Below are 19917 nucleotides of genomic sequence, written 5' to 3'. Positions count from 1 at the left end.
TAGACAAAATTATGATGATTATAGGAAAATATGAGTATATGCACACATACAAAGTCTGTAGTCTCAAAGACTCAGAATTTGAAAAAGCAATACAAGATTTAAATAACCAAGTTAATAATAGAAAAAAATATTAAGGCAGGCAACATCTACTCACTACACACTTCTGTCTCATATAGGCAAACACGACAGAGGATATACAAGGAAGGGTTTCTATTATAAGAAATATTTAGACTCAAAAAAAATATTTCTAGTAAGAGCAGTGTAAGTTCTGAATTTCTAGTGAAATCTTGATTATACAGCAAATTAAATTACAATACATCTGTTTTAGTGGATTAAAAAAAAGTCTTACTTTCAAAGGTGATTCTCCTCCTATATAAACAAAAAATACACGATGTCTCTTCTGCATATGCTCAAACATTTGCTGACTTGGAAGTGGCCGAATTAGAGCCCTGTTGCACAACAAAACAAAAAACAAACTTGAATTATAAACTAAAGTAGGTTAATTTATTCTTATTTATACTATAACTAATCATGTCTCAAGTTATGTCTTTTTTTTTTTTCAAATGGAGTTTTGCTCTTGTTGCTCATGATGGCATACAATGGTGCAACCTTGGCTCACTGCAACCTCTGCCTCCTGGGTTCAAGCAATTCTCCTGCCTCAGCCTCCCAAGTAGTTGGGATTACAGTCATGCGCCACCACAACTGGCTAATTTTTGTATTTTTAGTAGAAATGGGGTTTCTACATGTTAGTCAGGCTGGTCTCGAACTCCCTACTTCAAGTGATCTGCCTACCCCGGCCTCCCAAAGTGCTGGGTTTACAGGTGTGAGCCACTGCGTCCGGCCAAGTTGTTAAGTTTTAATAATGTATCAACTGCATTGTAAGTATATCTCAAAATCCACAAAAATCTAATAAAACTGTGGTCCATAACTACAACTGTACATACATATAAAAGATTAATATAGTACCCACAATTAAATCTATCAGTCTCAAAGTAAGTGTCAAAACATTCCTTTGCAGAGTACCATGCCAGTATTTTGATGGACAAAAAGAAGACTACTGTTCATTTAGAATCTTCAGTTTAAAAAAAAAAAATCAATTCCCATGAGAATTGTTTTTTTCTACCTTTCAAATGGTTATTTACAAAAACACTGTGAAACATCATCCAAGGAATATATAGTACTTCATTAAGAATATTTATATCTTACTCTGCTAATTTAAGTGCTATATGCTTTTAAAGTACCCTTGGAGGTTAAAATCCAAAAAATATAAAAAGCGTATCCTTAATCATTTTCAGAAAAAATAAAATGAAAAATGACAGTCATAACACTACATAAGAACCTCATGAAGAGAAAACAAAAAATTTTATCATACAAGCATTTTTCGAAGCAAATACATTAAGAAATGAATTATATCACAAGTTATTATGAAGCACATCGATTGAAAAATATCATTAAAAAGCTAAGAAGATGTTAGTTTTATATAGTATACATACCATCTTTTACTTATGGTGTATATATTATATAATTTTCACTCCATCACATTTGTAAAAAGAATAGAACATAGCTAGAAGGGCAAATATATTTTCAAAGTTCACCACATACTTGGAAAGGCAAATATATTTTCAAAATTCTTAGGATGCATTGCATCATCACTCTACCCTAGCCTCTATTTTAATACTTAGTAATTAACTTGTAAGTGATGCAGCTCCAGAACTCACTGCTAAAATATCGTCTGCAGTAGAGTTATCTTCAATTACATTAGGAGAATCCCTTCTTAAGCCTAAACCAAAACCCACTAAAAATTTCCAAATATAATGACTAATATAAATCCTGAGAGGATACGGTACCTCCCACTAGCACTCCCCTCATACAACATAAAGTTATTTCAAAACGCATTTAATTAAAAAGGAAATAAAATGAAACATAGTCAATGTGAAAATTACATTACTAAGCACTACAAACTTCAATATATAAAGATCATTCCTAGTGCTGTGAATTTTCTCAAATAATTTGAGACAGTATTGTGCCACCAAAAAATCCATTCCATTTTAATTTATCTTAAAGCTATTTTAAGTTATCAGCATAATATATCCTGTTAAACTCATAGGTTTCTATACTTTGAGGCCAATAAAGATTAACACAGCTTGATGAACATTCTCCTCAAGAAATTTTACATAATCATATTAAAGAATTATAAGCACTGACTTTCTTTATATCCCATCAAAATGCAGTAGTGGCCAAGATGGTGAAACCCCGTCTCTACTAAAAGTACAAAAATTAGCTGGGCGCGGTATCGGGCACCTGTAATCCCAGCTACTTGGGAGGCTGAGGCAGCAGAGTTGCTTGAACCCAGAAGTCAGAGGTTGCGATGATCTGAGATTGTGCCACTGCACTCTAGCCTGGGTAACAGAGAAAGAGCAAGACTCGTTCTCAAAAAAAAAAAAAAAAAAAAATTCAAACCAAGAAGAAATGCTTATAGAAGAATTTGCTTCCTTATCAGTAAAACCTTAGAGGATCGGTAACTTAAATAGATCTTTGGATTTTAACTATGTCACATTCTAAGTATAAAATGCACGAATACCTCACAGCTAGCAGAAAGCAGCATGTGATAAATAAGGAAAAATATTTTAGCTGTATCTAAAATACATTTTCCAGTATCAAAGACCACGGATGAAAGCCCAAGTCTGTTCAGAACAATAATATCCCAAGTAGAAAACTCTGAACCGGGCAGTCCAAAAGCAGAATTATCATAAAATAAATGTTAAGATTCACAGAGTTGCTACACATAATCAAAATTTTGAAAATGTATTAAAAAATCACTGGCAAAAATTCTTACATAGACAAAATAAATTTAAATGTGAGATTAACAAGTATATAATACAAACCATGGTCTCTGTTTCTTTAAAGCATTTCTTTGGATATGCTATTTAATCCTATCTTTTCTTCTAAGTAAATAATCAAATTTTACTCAGGTATATCCTTAAAATATGTGTGTTCAATACAGTCTATTAAAATATATTTAATTTTCAAATATTAATAACATACAATAAAGGCCTTTCCTAACAACTTACCCAGATACCCTGTGAGCAAACTCAATAATGTCATCTTTTGTTCGTGGTCCTCTGTAATTATATGCCAAGTCCCCTTTTAATCTTAAAAAGGAAAAACAAAATCAAATTACTCTTGGATTGTTTTAACTGTTTTACTATTTAATGTTAATCACCATCTATTGTTTCATAAAATAATAGTACATAAAATAGTAAATGCAAATAAGTTTTAGAAGTAGCTCTCGTGTAAAATATGATAGACATTAGGCTGGTCAAAGGACCAGCAACACAAAATTTAAAAAAAGGCTGTATTCTATTAAAATTACATGAATATATTTTACTCTGTATTTTATAACTGCATTGTATCTATGCTTCTGAAAAGTAATCTACACACTCATGGTCAAGAGCTTAGAAAATTAAAGCACTATAATTTTCGCTATCTTCCCTGTCAAAAGGTGCATGAAAGGACAGTGAAGTAAGAGTATTTCGGTAGAGGCAAAACAAATGTTAAGCAATACAACATCACAGTTACTTGATGCACCAACATTAAAGAGTAAAACAATCCATAAAAACAGCTCTTCTAGAAAAGTACATAATCCTTCAAAAGCAACCAATGAATTAATCTGTGTGTTTAATTAACTGAAATGTTAAAAAGGACAAATTGGGAAGTACAACAGAATACCTACAATTAAACAGAAGGAAAATAAAGGATGATTTGCTTAACACAAAAAGTAAAAGAGGCTAAGCAAACACTTTTACAAAGTGGGGGAAGGAGAAAGGTCAACACAAAACCCAAGATATAAACTAAAATTACTCAAATTCAAAAAGTTGAGATGTGAAAATATTTTTTTAAAAATTACTTTATTATAAAAATAACTTTCAAAACAATTACACGGCTCCCCGCATTACCGAAATAAGATTAATAAAAATCATGAGAAAATTCAATGAAGTTATTATAAAACAAGTCCTTTAGAATTATGCCATTTCTTTCAACTTGTATACGTTATTAGACTTGATCAACACCTACAGATTTGAATTAATATCCATCAACTTTGATTTTCTGTATTTCTTTTATCTCACCATCCACACTTAAAAACTCCTCAAGGGTAAAAGACTTCATAATTTATGACTGTATACCTTGCCCTGCACAGTGCATGTCACACAGCAGGCAAAACACGTGAATTAGCTGTAAACAACATGATTATTTAATATGAAGAAAAGCATTAAGATGCAGTCCCTCTCCTTTAATTACATACTTCACCTATAGAGAATGGTCAAACCCAAATCTTCAGTCCTCCAAGGAATCTACTAGATATTAATAGTAGATTAATGCAATAAAACGTAAGTAGAGTGAACTAATAAAAATACACATATAAACATACAACACTCAACTTACAGCTTAATTGTTGGATAACCTCGAACTCCAAACTCTGAAGCAATGCCTTGATAAGAAAAAGAATAAAGCATTCTAAATTTTTTTTTTAAATATGAGAAACTAGGTAACAAATGAGCCTTTTACTTTAAAAATATAAAAATATTTATACAACCCATATAGATTTGTTTTTAAGTCTTAAGAATATACACTTACACAAAAGAAAAAAAAATGACATTGTTGTTCAAAATAATTGCTTAATAATCCAATTTGTGACCTGCATAAAATACTATGACAAAATAAGAAATGCATGTCAAAAGAATAGTTAAAAATTTGTAAAGTACTTATTTAAAAAGATATTCTGGTAAAAATAATACATAAGTACTTCTCAATTGACTTCATGTCTAAAATATTTCTTCTAGGTCTCATTTACCCTTCTCTCAAAAAAAAAAAAAAAAAAAAAAGGCCCATCTCTTCCTTCAGTGTTGTTTTTTTTGGGAATTTTTTTTTACGGCGGCCTGCAAGGCCGGCTGACCCTGCCCCACCCCCTCATGGTGATTGGCTGGGGGGGCCTTCAGTGTGTTTTGAGTCTTCAAAGAACTGCAGTGTATACTAATCTAAAAAAAAAAAAAACCAAAAAACTTGTATTTGCAAAATTAATTAGTATGGTCAATATACGATTGAAAAGCAACTTTAATTCTGGCAGGAGTTTCTGCTTTTGTGATAATTTTAATCATCTCAAAGATTATTCTGAAATCCTCACATTAATTAAAATGAGAATGGTTGCTATAATAGCATCTTTTGAGGGAAAAGAATACTAACAAAAACAAGCAAATATCAGAAGGGAAATAAGACTTTAAAAAGTAGAGAAATCATATATCAAATTAATGCAACACTATTTTATAGACAAAAGGTCACCAGGACAGGAAAGAAGAAATAAAATATTCTCAGCTAACACACATTATAGCATAAAAGATATTTACAAAACCATATGCTAGTAAATGAAAAGTACTCTGTATTATTCACATGATCCTTCCGTTTGTAATTTTCTTTGTTTCCAGGATATTTTGTTATCACAGTGGGATAAGGAAACCTTACATCTGGATTCCAGTTTAACAATCACTTTAGTAATCTTCACTAATCTTTGGTTTCTCATCAACTCACCAATTCAGTTCACAAGAATAAGGGCAGTCGATCTGTGACAAAATATTATCCAAAATCTTATCTTCCTTTGCCAAGTCTAGTTTCTCCCTTAAACATACGGAGATAGGCAGATGGAGGGACCTGGACAGTGGCCCACATGTATTTTCCTTAAGAGGTGGCATAAAAGCTGAGGTAATAACTAAGAGCTCAAGTTCTGAAGATCAGGTCCTGCTTCTCAACAGACACTCGAACTCAGAGCAAGCACATAATTTATTTGTCCCCATCTGTAATGTAGGACTTAGTTCTGTTAAGCATGTTCTGATTGAAGACTGTTGGAATGGAGATTGCCTTCTTCCCAGCAAAAACACAGAAACGACTTTGGTGAGATTATGTGAATAATGCGTATTTTTAATGCTCCCTTTTCATATTAAGAAGACAGGGAAATACTCTCCCAAATTAAGAAGGCAGGGAAATAAAATCCCTTCAACTAACACTTACTTTAAAAACTGCTAAAACATAAATTCTAATATGATTGATTGGGGGACAAAGTTATATTCTTCTAGTAACCCCTTTATATAACATAAATTATCTCAAAGTTTATTTATATACAAATCAAATAAAGAAAATGAAGTATGCAATTAATGAGAAAACACACTGTGGCGCTTCATAGCCTGATATTGCAGATCTCATAGTAAGTCCCAGAGAGAAAAATTCCAGCTCCACACTTAACCCTATCACATCATTTCCTCAACCTGGGTATTCACATCCAGACAATGTGAAGTGTCGCCCAACCCACAGAACCTTCACTTCTGACATAATTTTAATTGGTAGTAACTTCTATAAAACTCCAGCCTTATTTCCTTAAAGGGGAATGGTAGTATAACATTTTTTAAAAAAGCAAACAAAGCGGGGGTTATAAACACATAATGACCCATTATGTGGGGTCATTATAAAGTTGGTTAGGATTCTAACTTCATTTATCTCTATGTAACTCCGGATGTTTTTTTTAACTTCTCTGATTCTCCTTCAGCGAATACTACTCATCTTACAGGGCTACAATTGGGATTTTAAAATGAGAAAACAGAAGGAATAGAATCTGCCCATAGAAGATTCTTAAATGCTAGATCCTTTTCCTTCCTATTCTTGATCCTGATTTCATTAAGTAATTAGCTGCTGACACCTCAATGCACACAAAGCATTAATAACATTGATATAAAGATTTTATAACTGGCCTTATATTTCTAAATTGCACCTCAACACAATTTTATGAGGAGGAAAAAAATCGTGTCAATTCAGATTAAGAGACTATAGGCCAGGCGTGGTGGCTCACGCCTGTAATCCCAGCACTTTGGGAGACCAAGGCAGGCAGATCACCTGAAGTCAGGAGTTTGAGACCAGACTGATCAACATGGAGAAACTCCATCTCTACTAAAAATACAAAAATTAACCAGGCATGATGGTGCATGCCTGTAATCCCAGCTGCTCCAAAGGCTGAGGCAGGAGAATCGCTTAAACCCAGGAGGCAGAGGTTGCGGTGAGCCAAGATCACGCCATTGCACTCCAGCCTAGGAAACAAGAGTGAAACTCTGTTAAAAAAATAAAAAGAAACTAAAATAGATTCCAGTGACTTGTTTGAGAGCAAACAATTCTGTGAGGAAGAAAAAATAGAGCTAATTCAGATTAAGAAACTAAAATAGAAAGATTGAGTAACTTGTTTGAGAGCAACCACTGATTAGGTAGCAGGGCTGAGACTGAAACTTGGTCTAACTGACTTTAAGTTTTTTATTCTTTTTCATATTAGAGAATAATAGTTTATATAGAAACATGAGATCAATTCCTTCATAAATTGAACAGTTCATTTGCAACAACAGTTACATCTTTGAAGTTTTATGATTTTAAATGTCTATAAAACAAGATTCACCATGAAGTCTTCTACTTCATTTCTATTTTCTCCTTGAAATGTAACAGTTTGATCGCAGAGATAGGTATGCATGTGAAAATCATGGTGATCTTGGATTCTAGGCCTAATTCTAACTTTGGTATGTGAAATTAGTCATTTCACTTCTAGTTAACCTTCTGTTACTTAATCTATAAAATGGGAAAGGGTGAAAGGAGTGAGGAGTTATTCAACCTCAAAAGTCCTTTTCAGCTCAAAGATATTACCTGTTTTATATTTACTGAATGTCACTATGCGTCTAACATGAAAAGGATATAAAATATGGCAGTGGTTTACTATCAACTGAAGATACTCTCTTTGACAAAAACAGTGAGTAAGCAGGTAGGAAGGGGTTGGGAAAGAACACAACTGATATCTAATGGGTAGAGGTCAGGGATGCTCCCAAACATCTTGCAATTCACAGGATTCCTCCTCCCATCCAACCCCCAACAAAAACCCCACAGAATTATCTGGTCCAAAATGTCAATAGTGCAAGGCTGATAAACCTTGAAACATAGTCATTGACTTCCCCTGCACCAAAAGCAAACAAACAGAAAACCCCACAGAACTATCCAGCTCAAAAATGTCAATACTGCAAGGTTGAGAAGCTCTGAAACAGTCACTGACCAAACAGAGTTTATAATCTAGAAAGGTAAAATTAATTTGTAACTACAATCTATGAACAAGATGTCAGAATGTTATTGGCCAAATGCCATTCCAAGTTTACACATTAAAGAGAGCTAAAATGTGATCTTTATCATAAAATGATGTCACACTTAGGTTGGAGAGTAACAGAATTTCAGTGGTTCCATAATAAAGATCAGCATGCCACTACAGGTGATATTATGTCGTATTTTAACTTCCAAATGAGAAATATTTTTAGTACTCATTTTGAAGAGGTATATACAAAAAGAGAAGCTAAAACACCTAACCGGATTTACGCTGGACATAACATTTTTATATTATTTGGTTATGGTATTATTAGTAAAAACTATGCATGAAGACATTTTTGGTAGAATTCCAAACACAGAGCAGACCAAGTTATAATACTCAAATTTCTCTAGTCCAAACATTCTGTACACAGAGATTTTCTGGACTGAGTCAGATGGTATTTGCTTCCAATCACTGCAATGATTTAATACAGGATTGAGAAATGAGTTAATATCAAAGACTCAGAGATTTTATAAACTTGATCACTTGGAATAATCTTATCCCACCTCAACCAAAATCCTGTAACTACCAACCAAAATAACATTCTACACTTTGTTGTTCTCCAACCTCAGTGTGCAGTAGAATCATCTAAAGTGCAGTTAAAAATACGGACTTTTGGCCAGGCACAGTGGCTCATGGTAATCCCAGCACTCTAGGAAGCTGAGGTGGGTGGATCACCTGAGGTTAGAAGTTTGAGACCAGCCTGACTAACATGGTGAAACCCTGTTCCTACTAAAAATACAAAAAATTAGTCAAGCGTGGTGGCGTGCACCTGTAACCCCAGCTACCAGGGAGGCTGAGGCAGGAGAATCACTTCAACCTGGGAGGCAGAGGTTGCAATGAGCCAAGACCATACTGCCATTGTACTGCAGCCTGGACAAGAGCGAAACTCCATCTCAACACATACATACTCTCAAGATGTGATTGCAAAGGTTTTCACTTGGTAGGACTGGTGTGGGCCTTTGAAATCTGAACTGACGGTGAGTACCCAGGTAATTCTATTGCAGGTAGTCTACAGTTTACATGCTAAGAAACACGGATACCGTGACTGTCTGAAAAACAACCTATTGGGATGGAAGAGGTATCTATGTAATAGCCTATCCTTTAGTGTTCTATAGGTAGACCAAGAATAACAATGGCAGATGACTTGAAAAAAGTTCCATTTCTTTACCTGTTTGATTCCAAGTTCTACTAAAATGTCTGTATTTGAGCTGCCTTGAAGTATTTAAGAAAACTTTGAGATTCACAAGGCAAAAATCTGTTTGTAATAGATGAAAAGTGATTTCTGAATAGTTCCTTTTTTAATACCAGGAAGATACTGTATTTCTCCACTGCATATAAAACATTCCCTTGGTGCTAATATTTAAGTGAAAAATGTATCCAACACTGATATTTAACTCTAATAATGTCTAAAAATAACATTAGACAACTGACTTATGTTTACAGGTCACTGTTTGTCTTTTACTACAAAAATGTAAGTTCCGTAACACCAGAAACTTTTGTTTTATTCAATGATGTATCACCAATACCGAGTATGTGCCAGGCATATCCTAACATGGTAAGCAAATTCAGTATCTGCTAAATCAATGAATGCTAACTCTACAACTTTTCTACAAAGGAATTACTTTTTTCAATTAACTACATTAGGATAATTCAAATAGCATTTACAAGCAAGCCCCACCATTCAGGGTGGGGTGCAAGCAGTTTTGAGAGGAAGCTGGAAGAGATTTAGTACTCCATATGCAATGAGTAAAACATTGCAACCTGTATATGAAGTCTTACTACTGCTTTTTAAAGGCAGCATTTAAAACACTTTCTTCTCTAAGTAACTCAGGAAAAGTATCTTTGCTATGTTTCCCCTAATCATAGTGCCAATTAATAAATAGTAGCACAAAGGGGCACTTAATACTGAATAAACTAATGAAATAGATGTAATATGGAATTTGACAATGTAAATTGTTAATTAACACTGAAGTACTACATGAACAGTTTACCACAAAGACTTTTACCAGTTTATATGCACTATTTTTCTCATTGACTGTTTTTCTTCATATTCCCACCTTCCTTTATACATGACTCTATGACTCCACTGACCTATTCAAGTGATCACATAATTTGCCATTTTTAAGACTTTACTGCTCTTTTTGGTTTATTCATCTTTCTCCCTCTATTAGGTGCAAGCATTTCCAGGAGATTTGCCTGGGTCTTTCTTTAATCTCTAGGGATTAGCACAGGGTTGACAAATAGTATTGGTAAATGTTGATTGATTGAATAAATGAATAAATGCATCTATGAATAAATATGTGTATGCATGTCTAATCAAAATATATATCAGGAAATAAGAAATTACTTTCATGAGCAACAGTGGAAAACAGTAACTTCTCAGACATCGTTAAAAGCTTATTTCAAAGAAATACCAACTCGATCGTGGTAATTCTCCCTCTCTCTATAACAATTTCTGCCATTTATCTCTTGTCTTCTCAAAATTTCAACGTTTCACTTGTGTGACTCAATAATTCCAACAGTAACATCTCACCTACCCTGTAGGTCCCTATTCACAAACATCAAATTAAAGTTAAAAGACCACAAATTCAAAATCATTGGTAACTTAGAAATGCACACAAAATTAAAACTATTATTTTCCACATAACCAGTAGTAGCATAGCTCAGCAACTAGACTAAAAACCTCACACTATTCTTTTTGTTTTCTTTACAGTACAAAGCCAATCTATTACTTCTGTGATTTTAGCATGGACCATGTCTATAAAATTACGGTTTCCATTGTATGCTACTGTTACCACTCACAACACCAGGCTCCTAGCATCCAACACCTGGATACATACACAAAGCTGACTTAGATGATCTCCTGTTTCTATGTACTCTTTAGTTTCCATCCTATAAGTTGCTGCCAAAAATATTTTAATCAAGTCATTGCCTTCACAAAAATGTGTATTACCTTCCTACTGACAAGTGATAAAATCCAAAACACTGCCTGATCTGGGAAGCTCTTAAAATCTGGCATCATCCTTTAGTGTCATATATGTGCAGCCGCTGTGCTAGGGAGTTTTAAATACATGATACTAATATGATTTCCATAACCTTGAGGATTATCACTCTCCTTTGTTGATACAGAAACTAAAATTAAGAGCAGTTAAGCGCTTCCCAAAACTACAAAAGAAGGACATGGCAAAGGTGAGATTAAAACATAGGTCTTGCTCCGAAGTATAATGCTGACTTCCTAAAAAGAAACATACATTACATACTTCCACTTTCTTCACTAGTGAAAGAGAAACTACATGTTTTTAATACAAAAGATTTTATATGTGCTTTATCATTCAAACCTCAAAACCACCAATAAAAGAAGCATGAGAATTAAAAATTTATCAATATGGAAACTAAAGCTTAGGCTTGTTCAGAAACTTTCTCAGTGTCACACAACAAAAGCAGCAGGCAGAGCCAGGATTTGAATCCAAGTCTGCTTTCTGAAAGCCACGTTCTTTTCCAAATTCTACAATACCTTAAATTTCACTTCTTTTCCCAAACCCTTTAAGACAGCTGTTGATGTAGAAGGTTAGATAAATATTTTAGGCTTTCTGGGGCATATGGCTTCAGGTCACAAGTACTGAATTCTGCCATGGGGGCATGAAAACAGCCATGAACACAGATAACAAATGAGTGTGGCTATGTTCCACTATAACTCTATCTATAAAAATGGGTAGTAGGAGAAATTCGGCCTACAGACCAAGGTTTGCTCACTTCATTCTATTCTCTAGTACACACTCATTAACCTCTTTTACACTCTATCATTTTGCTCTAGTATTCTTTCTAATGTGAAAACCTTCCTGATCCTCACTTGTATTTATCCTAACTCAATTCATCCTTCAAGTTCCCATTTTTTCTCTACCATAGCACATCTCAGGCTACTCGGAAAACAAACTCTCATTCTGAACTCAAGTAGCAATATCAATAGTTTGACACTCGATTTCTATAGCTGCCTCATGTAAGTGGATTATTTAAAGTAGGCTCAAAGGAGAAAAGACAGCTTAAACATCTGGTAAGCGTAAGATTAACATATACTACATACTACATGTTCAATGGCTAATTCATTTAACTCATAAAGTATACAGTCTTAAATTATTAAGATAACTGAATTTTATATGATCAAAAAGTCTTCCTCCCATCCCGAATACTGCTACATATAATTATTTTTGCTATGAGAACAGTAGAATAATATATTAAGTGAAGGCTTACTAGAATAGGAAGTAGCATCCATCTTTCCAACTTTAACTGGAGAACCAATGCTTTTCATCTCAAGACCAACTTCATTCCAAATTGGTTCCAGCTTTTTACAATGGCCACACCATGGTGCATAAAACTTGTTTTAAAAAACAAAAAAACAAACAAAAAAGATAACCATTAAAATGTTATGCTACAGTGAGAATCAAAGAATGTCTTTTATTAAATGATCTAATGTTTTAGACAAGAAGTTTAAATATGATTTTTAAAGTAAATACATAATGAAATATCAAAACATACAAACATAAACCTAGACACCTCAAACCTGGTACTATCTTAAGTTCATTTTAATTGACTACTGATACTTATTTAAAACAGACATACGATTTACAATAAAAATGTCCTTGCTTCCAAGTAAATGTTCTATATAAAATGTTTTATGTAAAATGAATCCCCAAAATAAACATATACATACCACATCACAGACACACCTAATTGTTAACTATAAATATCAATCTACTTATATCATAAAAATTCCAGCATAGTAGGTGGCTTTGCTGACTTCTATCGTAACCACTGGCAAAACTGTGGAGGTCCTTAAGACGACTGGTTTGGCACAGGAGCAAGTCAGGTTAATTAAAGTCACAGTCTTTTACCCTTCTTTAGAATTACCAGATGGTGGGGTTGATACTCAGGTTTCCCTAGTTAAGTGGTGTTACAAACTGCTTGTTATCTTCTCATGAAGCAAGATTTTTTAACTTTAAACTATGAAAATGTTCAAACATACAGAAAAGGAGAAAGAATTAAATAGTGGATCGTCATGATCTGTCATCTAGCTTCAGTAACTGTCAACTCTGCCATTCTTTTTCTATCTCTTTTGCTGCTATTCTACTTTTTGTTGAGGTATGTTAAAACAGCAACTATCTTAAGGTTTAAATATACTCCAAACTTGAAAGAAAGGCAGAAGAAAATTTAATTTTGTCCATTGTTAAGATAAAAATATGATTCTAAATGACAGTAATATATTCTAGCTCAAGAAAACAAGAGTGAATTCTGTAATAAAATCATATCCTTTACCACTAAGGTATAATCTAAAAGTTGACCTCATTATAAGATAGGGTTCCAGCTTGTCCTCACCCCAGAATTTCATCAAAAATAGATTCCCTTCAGAGGAACCTTAAAACTCTGAGCTTCTTTTTAATGTAAAATCCCAAATATAATAATACCTAAAAAACCAAATTGAGTATATGCATAAGCACTAGCTGTATACTGCTGTCTTTGGGTAGAGGAAAATAGAAAATAATACTTAAAATTGTAGGGGTGGGTAACTAGCATATAAAATTTATATACTTACATCTACAAGCCAAATGTCATCATTCCGATTTTCTTTAAACCTGAAAAGCAAGAAAACAAATCTTTGATTGCATGTTTGTGTCCACTTTATAACTGTATAGTATAGGCAGAGATAATACATTGATAAATATAAGGGCAAAAACCAAATTCCTTCAATAAATTTTTATATAAAATTTGTACTCAGTGACCTATCCATCAAATATCTCAAAAATAAAAGCAGAGAACTGATTAATAATAAAGTAATTAGAAGGAAAGACTCCAACAAAAGGAATTACAGCAGGACTTGGTAGAAACACAAATAGATGCCTAAGCTCCTTGCCCTACTACATTTTACACCTGTGCAGAAAAGGTACCATAGGAAGCCTCGGGCTGCTATGCTTAGAAAGAACTGTTTGCAAGAATGGTCCTTGGTTGGCATCTGGGAACGTGGATTTCAGAAGTGTTCTCACCACTTCCTGGTAATGAAGCCTCAGTGTTCATAAAATCCTTATGAAAAATACTGAATTGAGGAATTCCTGTGCTGAGATCCCAGACCACTCCCCTGAGATGTGTAGCCTAGGCTGGGGTAGTGTACCCCACCATCAGCTAACTAGGTCCAACCTTTAACTGTCCCTTAAAGTCCTCAACCACCCCTGTGGATTAGGATTGATCTAGCACGTGAAGAGCCCATTGTATCACCCATAATTGGGCTAACTGATGTGTAGCTCAGGCCAATAATCCAGGGTCATTATTATGTGTGGTGTTCTTAGGTTACGTGAACAGGAAACAAAGGTGGTCTTGCAGAGCCTAGACAGTGTGGCCCAAGTTACTGGAACATATGGGAATGGCTAAGCCAAACCCAGAGAAACGTCAACTGCAGTCAGTAGCCACAGAAGCATTACAGACAGGAGAGGCCCACCATGTTCTATCTGCTGAGAATACCCTGACCCTGACCCATTGGCTTTATGAACCTGTCCCTGGACAGTGTTGTTACCCTTGACTGGGGTCTGACAAGCAAGACAGCTTTTTCATGCTGTTATGGTGTCTTCTCACAACCGTCGCAGTCCATGCATTCCTGCCCAATGTGATCCTGCCTGAATTTCCATGAGCCATCTTTTGGGGATCCAGGAGGCAACTGGTTGCACATCTGCTTGCTCTGAAGCGAGGAACAATTCAGTTTCCACATTTAGCTGACATAGTTTGCTCTTGGTAAAGGTCCCCTGTTTCAGCACAGGGTTCTTTCTGGTGAGCATCCACATGGGTAACAAAATGGTTATTAGGAGCAGAACCCCTTCTTCCTCCTCAGGAAGAGTACCCCCGTTAGGACACTCTGAAGGAGGAGGTCTGTACTGACACACCCCACAAGGCACTAAGTTTAATAAGATTATCTCCTTGGGAACAATGGTTCTTCTCAGAATCAAAAACTTTCTGTAAACAATCAGCTAGCACCCCCCACAACCCAACAGTACCACCAGCGAAGTGCCCCCATGGGACTGTCAGGATTTTTGCTCTTATTGAACAGCACTGTATGATCACACGCCTACTGTACCCATTTGGTCATGCCATCAGGTGTCCAGGTGGTCAATCAGGACAACAAGCTAAACTGAAACTAACAATCAAGGCTTTATTCACTTACTGTGACAGTTCAAGCCAAGAGGTTAAAAAAAAAAAAGAGGCATCAGCCCCTCAGTGTTTCATTTCTCCCCTGTGAAACAGCACCAGGTGAGTCAGGTGGATGCGACGCAGATGGGAGAATTCATCTCATTTTCTAGGAGCACTGAACAAAAGTCTTCTGTCTCTTTATGGGCAGAGGTGAGAGAGAAAAAGGCTAGGTGTAGAAAAGTGCCTCAACAGAGGCTCTCAATAAAGATGTTTTAGCAGAGCTGCTTGGGAAATGCCTAAGGTGAGGTCCCAATAAGGAGGCTGCCAAATAGAGGCCACTGGGTTCCGGAGTGTAGACATGTAAATGAGCCTGGCTGGCCTGGGAGGCCGAATCCTTGACTACAACTTCATCCAGAGACTGCAATGCATTGATTATAAATGAAGTTTGGTGTAGGGAGGGCACCTTCCCCTATGCAGCCTGCCAGAAAAAGCCTTGCAATTGTTTATGGTCAAGCCCGAGAGATCACACATGGGATTTTGGTCTGAAGTGCACCTACTCACTTATTATAAGCAAGGTAGATTAATGCTGTGATACTATGAAGAAAAACACAGCATAGTTACCAAACTTTAGTACCCATTCAATACAAAATTAAAGCAAAAAGACATAACAAACACAAGTAAAACATAACAAATACAAGCACAAAAGCAAAAAGACACAAAATACAAGGTATGATAATGGGGAAGAAAAGAATATGGACAGGGTGCCACAGTTTTTTGATCTCATAACTATTAATAAAACTTCTGGGCGTACCCTCATTTTGTATCTATATAGGCCTTAAAACAAGAGAAAAATAATAATAATATATAAAAATTGGTTCTAATTTAAAATATCAGATTCACATGCAAATATTCAGATATCTGAGTTGGACAAAGTTAAAACAATATTTTAAATACATATATGTATACTCACGATTCATCTAAATCTTCTACAACTCCTTTACAGACGACTGTATCAAGTAAAACAACTGAAAAAAAGAAAAAGTGTACACAATAAATGCTGATTATTTGGCTCATACGGCATAAGCTTAGTCATCTTTGAAGTGTTTTTGACCTTTTACAACCTTCCAAAAAATTAATCACCGATGCATTCCAGGGTTCAAATGATGCAAAAACAGAAGTAGTTCATCGATTTAATAAACATCTAGTCTGTATGCAACCATATCATGACCGGCCAGGTTCTAGTAAGCCAGTAAATCTAATAAACACAGAGTTCCATTTTCGTACATATTTTAACTCTCATCTTACTTTTCCTTTTTACCATCCTGTCTTTTTGGAATACAGGCAGACAGCATTCCTCTGTATTTCTTTTGCTTTAGTAGCAATGATCTCTTCAGTAAAAACTACAAATGCCATTCAAAGTATTTACCCCGAAACAGATGGCTGGAAAGAAACAAAGTCGAGCTGCAACTCTAATACTTACTACAGGGCATTGCCCGACATAGAATGGGCTCTAAAAGGTTGCTTAGTGAGCGGACCCCAGTGAGAACGAAGGCACCCAGGGCTGAAGAGAGGGAGCTGAGAACACCGGACACACAGTGTGTCCGCACACTGTTTCACACCGCACAATCCCGGCGGCCTGACCCTGATCTGTCTGAGCCCTGTTGGTAAAAACCCTTAAACGTGACACGGCTCGGAACCTAAAGCCAAGGCAAGAGCTGGCGGTGAAGCTGGGACGGCAGTATCCTTCTTGTCCATCAAAGGAGTGAGCTTGATTGAAACTTCCTGCCACCATGAAAAAAACCCAGACACAAGGAAGCCCGCCCTTCCCGCGTCCAGCACTGGTCCCTGCACAGGGGCAAGGGAAAGACCCCAAGGTAACCGCTCCATCAGGGCCAGGCAGGGCGGCGTGGCGGGGCGGCAGGACTCTGCCGGGACCGGGCGGGCATCTCCGCGGACCCCACAGACCTCGCCTCAGCCCCGGGCCCAATGCCGGCCCCACGGCGGGCCAGGTCCCAAGAGCCTGCCGGCGTCGCGACCTCTGCTCGCTCATTACCTGTGGCGCAGAGCCGCAGGGCGGTCCGACACTTCCAGGCTGCCATGCTAGCCTGGGAGAGCTGCAGAAGCTGACTCTGTGCAAGAGAGAGAAAAGACACCGGTGTCCGCCGCCTTCCCGCCAGGAAAGGGAAGCGGAGCAAACCCACAGCGGAAGAGAAGCTCCGCGCAGAATACGGGGGCGGGGCAGGTCGGCCTCCGTTACCCGCCCGGGACCCCGTGGGTCTCCGTCTCTGAGTATGCGCGGAGTACGGCGCATGCGCCGGGAGGGCAGCGCCTGCGCAGTCGCGTGCTTCAGAATCCTTTGCGCCCTCGGCCTCTCCTGAGGAGCGTGGGAACCCAGCGTGCGGGCTTTATTGGGGAAAGCGGCGGTTGTTCACGGGGGCACGTTTTCGGAAAGGTGAATACTGGAGAAAGTTAGGTGGAAGGTGAGGTAGGCTCCGACGACGCACTTACAGGTTGAATGTTGGCACATGATTTACTTGCTGCTCCCGTGCAGTGAGTGCACCTGTGCGTTGTAATGCTGGATCAAATTTGTGGCAAGAGGCGCGCCTTAAGACTGGATTGCTGAGCTGCGCGCCACTCGGTTTTTCCAAAGCGTTTTTGAAATAGTCATTCAACCTGTTTGCATAAAGGGACATCTCTTAAATGCAGCAAGCTTTAATGCACTTTTGCCAAAGTAAGGATTGCCTCTTTAAAAACTTTCTCTTGAAACTTGAGAACATAAAGTTAAGCGTAGGATATTTTCTATGACTCTTTTCTGATTATTTTGGGATTAAATAAAATAGTATGAAATACTCATATTGCTACCTGTGTTTTCTTCTACAGGACAATGATTTGTAAAACTCATATTCTTTTATATGACGGGTACTGCAGCAGTCGCTACTCCTGAATTAGATGAAATTTTTATGGGACGTAAGGTACCAGAGGATTTAGATCAAACCAAATTTTGAAAACCTATGAGAACAACAGAAAGGGTAAGTTATGATGTCAGCCGATTCACCTTAGGTTCAAAATTCCAACAGGCAGAAATGTTCTAAAACATTGTATTCCTAGTGACTAGAAGATTAAATTACACTCTAACTGAGAGCAGGCCTTAAATGTCACCCCTTTTGTGCATACAGCATGGTATCCAGTGCAGGCCCTCTGCAGATTCAATTTTTCTTTCTTTTCTTTTCTTTTCTTTCTTCTTTCTTTCTTTCTTTCTTTCTTTCTTTTTTTTTAAAGAAAAAAGACTAAAACATAAGGGGACTGTTGAAGTGACGGGAATGTTCTCTCGATGGTGGTGAAACATAATAGTACCATTGACTTGATACTCTTCTACAGAAGCTTTATCTTCTTGGCAATGTCTCTGAAAGACCCATATTCAGTTTGTTTTTCCATTCTCATGTATTTCAAAGTTCTCTGTCTTCCACAGCACGCAAAAATAATTTCTTTTCATATTTGCGTTACAGTTTAAGTTAGCATGTGGAGAACAACAGAAACCAGTTAGCCTAGATCTGTGCTCTTCAATAGCGTGGCTACTAACCACCTGTGGCTATTGAGCTTTTGAAACATGCCGTGTCATGAAGTAACTGAATATTTAATTTTAGTTTTAGGAAACTAAAAAACTGACACTTGATTCAGTTATTGGAAAGTTTTTTAAATATGATTGGAACAACTGTGGTATTTGAATCTACTTTTTCAACTGTAAATTTTATGATATCTAAAAACTGATTATGTTTAAGGTGTGGGTGGCTCTTAACTGTTTACCAGCACTTTGGGAGGCTGAGGCAGGAGGATTGGTTGAGGTCAGGAATTCGAGACCAGCTTGGGCAACACAGTGAGACCTCGTCCGTACAAAAAGTTTAAAAATTAGCCAGGTGTGGTGGCACACACCTGTGGTCCCAACTACTCCAGAGGCTGAGGTGGGAGGATCAGTTGAGCCAGGGAGGTTGAGGTTGCAGTGAGCTGTGACTGTGCCACTGCATTCCAGCCTGGCAAGAGAGCTAGACCATGTCTCTATAAAATAAATACCAATTAAGTATTTTCTGATGAAATTAGGGAGGTTGTAAGGACATATACTATAAATGTAAAATATACACTGGATTTCGAAGGCAGTATAAAACTAAAATGTCTCAGTATTTTTGTATTGATTATATGCTGTAATGCTTATAGCTTAGCTATATCTTCGATACATTGAGTTAATAAAATAAATTATTAGAATTAATTTTACCTGTTTTTATATTTCACTGTATTTCCAAGAAAATTTATAATTGCATATGTGCTTTGCATTATAGTTCCATTGCACATCACTGATGTAGGCAATGTGAAAATGATCAAAATAATGCATTAATGTGAAAATGATTTAATAAACCAATAGATTTTTAGGCCTTTTGTTCAGAGAACATGCTAAATTTCCATATTCTGAAACATATTCAGTCTTCAAAAATTGAAGTGTTTTTTTCCTGCTTATCTACCTCAAGTGGTGATCAGTTTTTTTGAGA

At 36.5% G+C, this 19917-nt stretch overlaps 2 protein-coding genes across 10 annotated transcripts in view; one reads left to right on the top strand and one right to left on the bottom strand.

Annotated features, from left to right (window-relative positions):
- The window catches only part of TMX3 (thioredoxin related transmembrane protein 3), a 39482-nt gene extending 21821 nt beyond the window's left edge, over positions 1-17661 (bottom strand). For both annotated transcript variants that reach the window (XM_003926003.4, XM_074383274.1), the window contains exons 1-7: positions 17433-17661; positions 16350-16404; positions 13800-13839; positions 12461-12584; positions 4444-4489; positions 3072-3152; positions 350-449 (exon numbers count right to left, since the gene is read on the bottom strand). In XM_003926003.4, the coding sequence (XP_003926052.1) occupies positions 350-449; positions 3072-3152; positions 4444-4489; positions 12461-12584; positions 13800-13839; positions 16350-16404; positions 17433-17478 (492 nt within the window). In that variant the 5' untranslated portion in view covers positions 17479-17661. The remainder of the gene's footprint in view (positions 1-349; positions 450-3071; positions 3153-4443; positions 4490-12460; positions 12585-13799; positions 13840-16349; positions 16405-17432) is intronic.
- Positions 17662-17734: 73 nt separating this feature from the next.
- Positions 17735-19917, top strand: part of CCDC102B (coiled-coil domain containing 102B) — a 336572-nt gene continuing 334389 nt past the window's right edge. For 7 of the 8 annotated variants that reach the window (XM_074383267.1, XM_074383268.1, XM_074383263.1 and 4 more), the window contains exons 1-2: positions 17735-17831; positions 18260-18408. The gene's annotated coding sequence lies outside the window, so the exon portion shown is untranslated. Of the gene's footprint in view, positions 17860-18259; positions 18409-19917 lie in introns of all 8 variants that reach the window. The other variant, XM_074383266.1, reaches the window with a different exon arrangement.

This window comes from Saimiri boliviensis, chromosome 13, assembly GCF_048565385.1.
Source record: "Saimiri boliviensis isolate mSaiBol1 chromosome 13, mSaiBol1.pri, whole genome shotgun sequence".
Taxonomy (NCBI): Eukaryota; Metazoa; Chordata; class Mammalia; order Primates; family Cebidae; genus Saimiri; species Saimiri boliviensis.
This window is presented reverse-complemented; position numbering and strand designations above follow the sequence as displayed.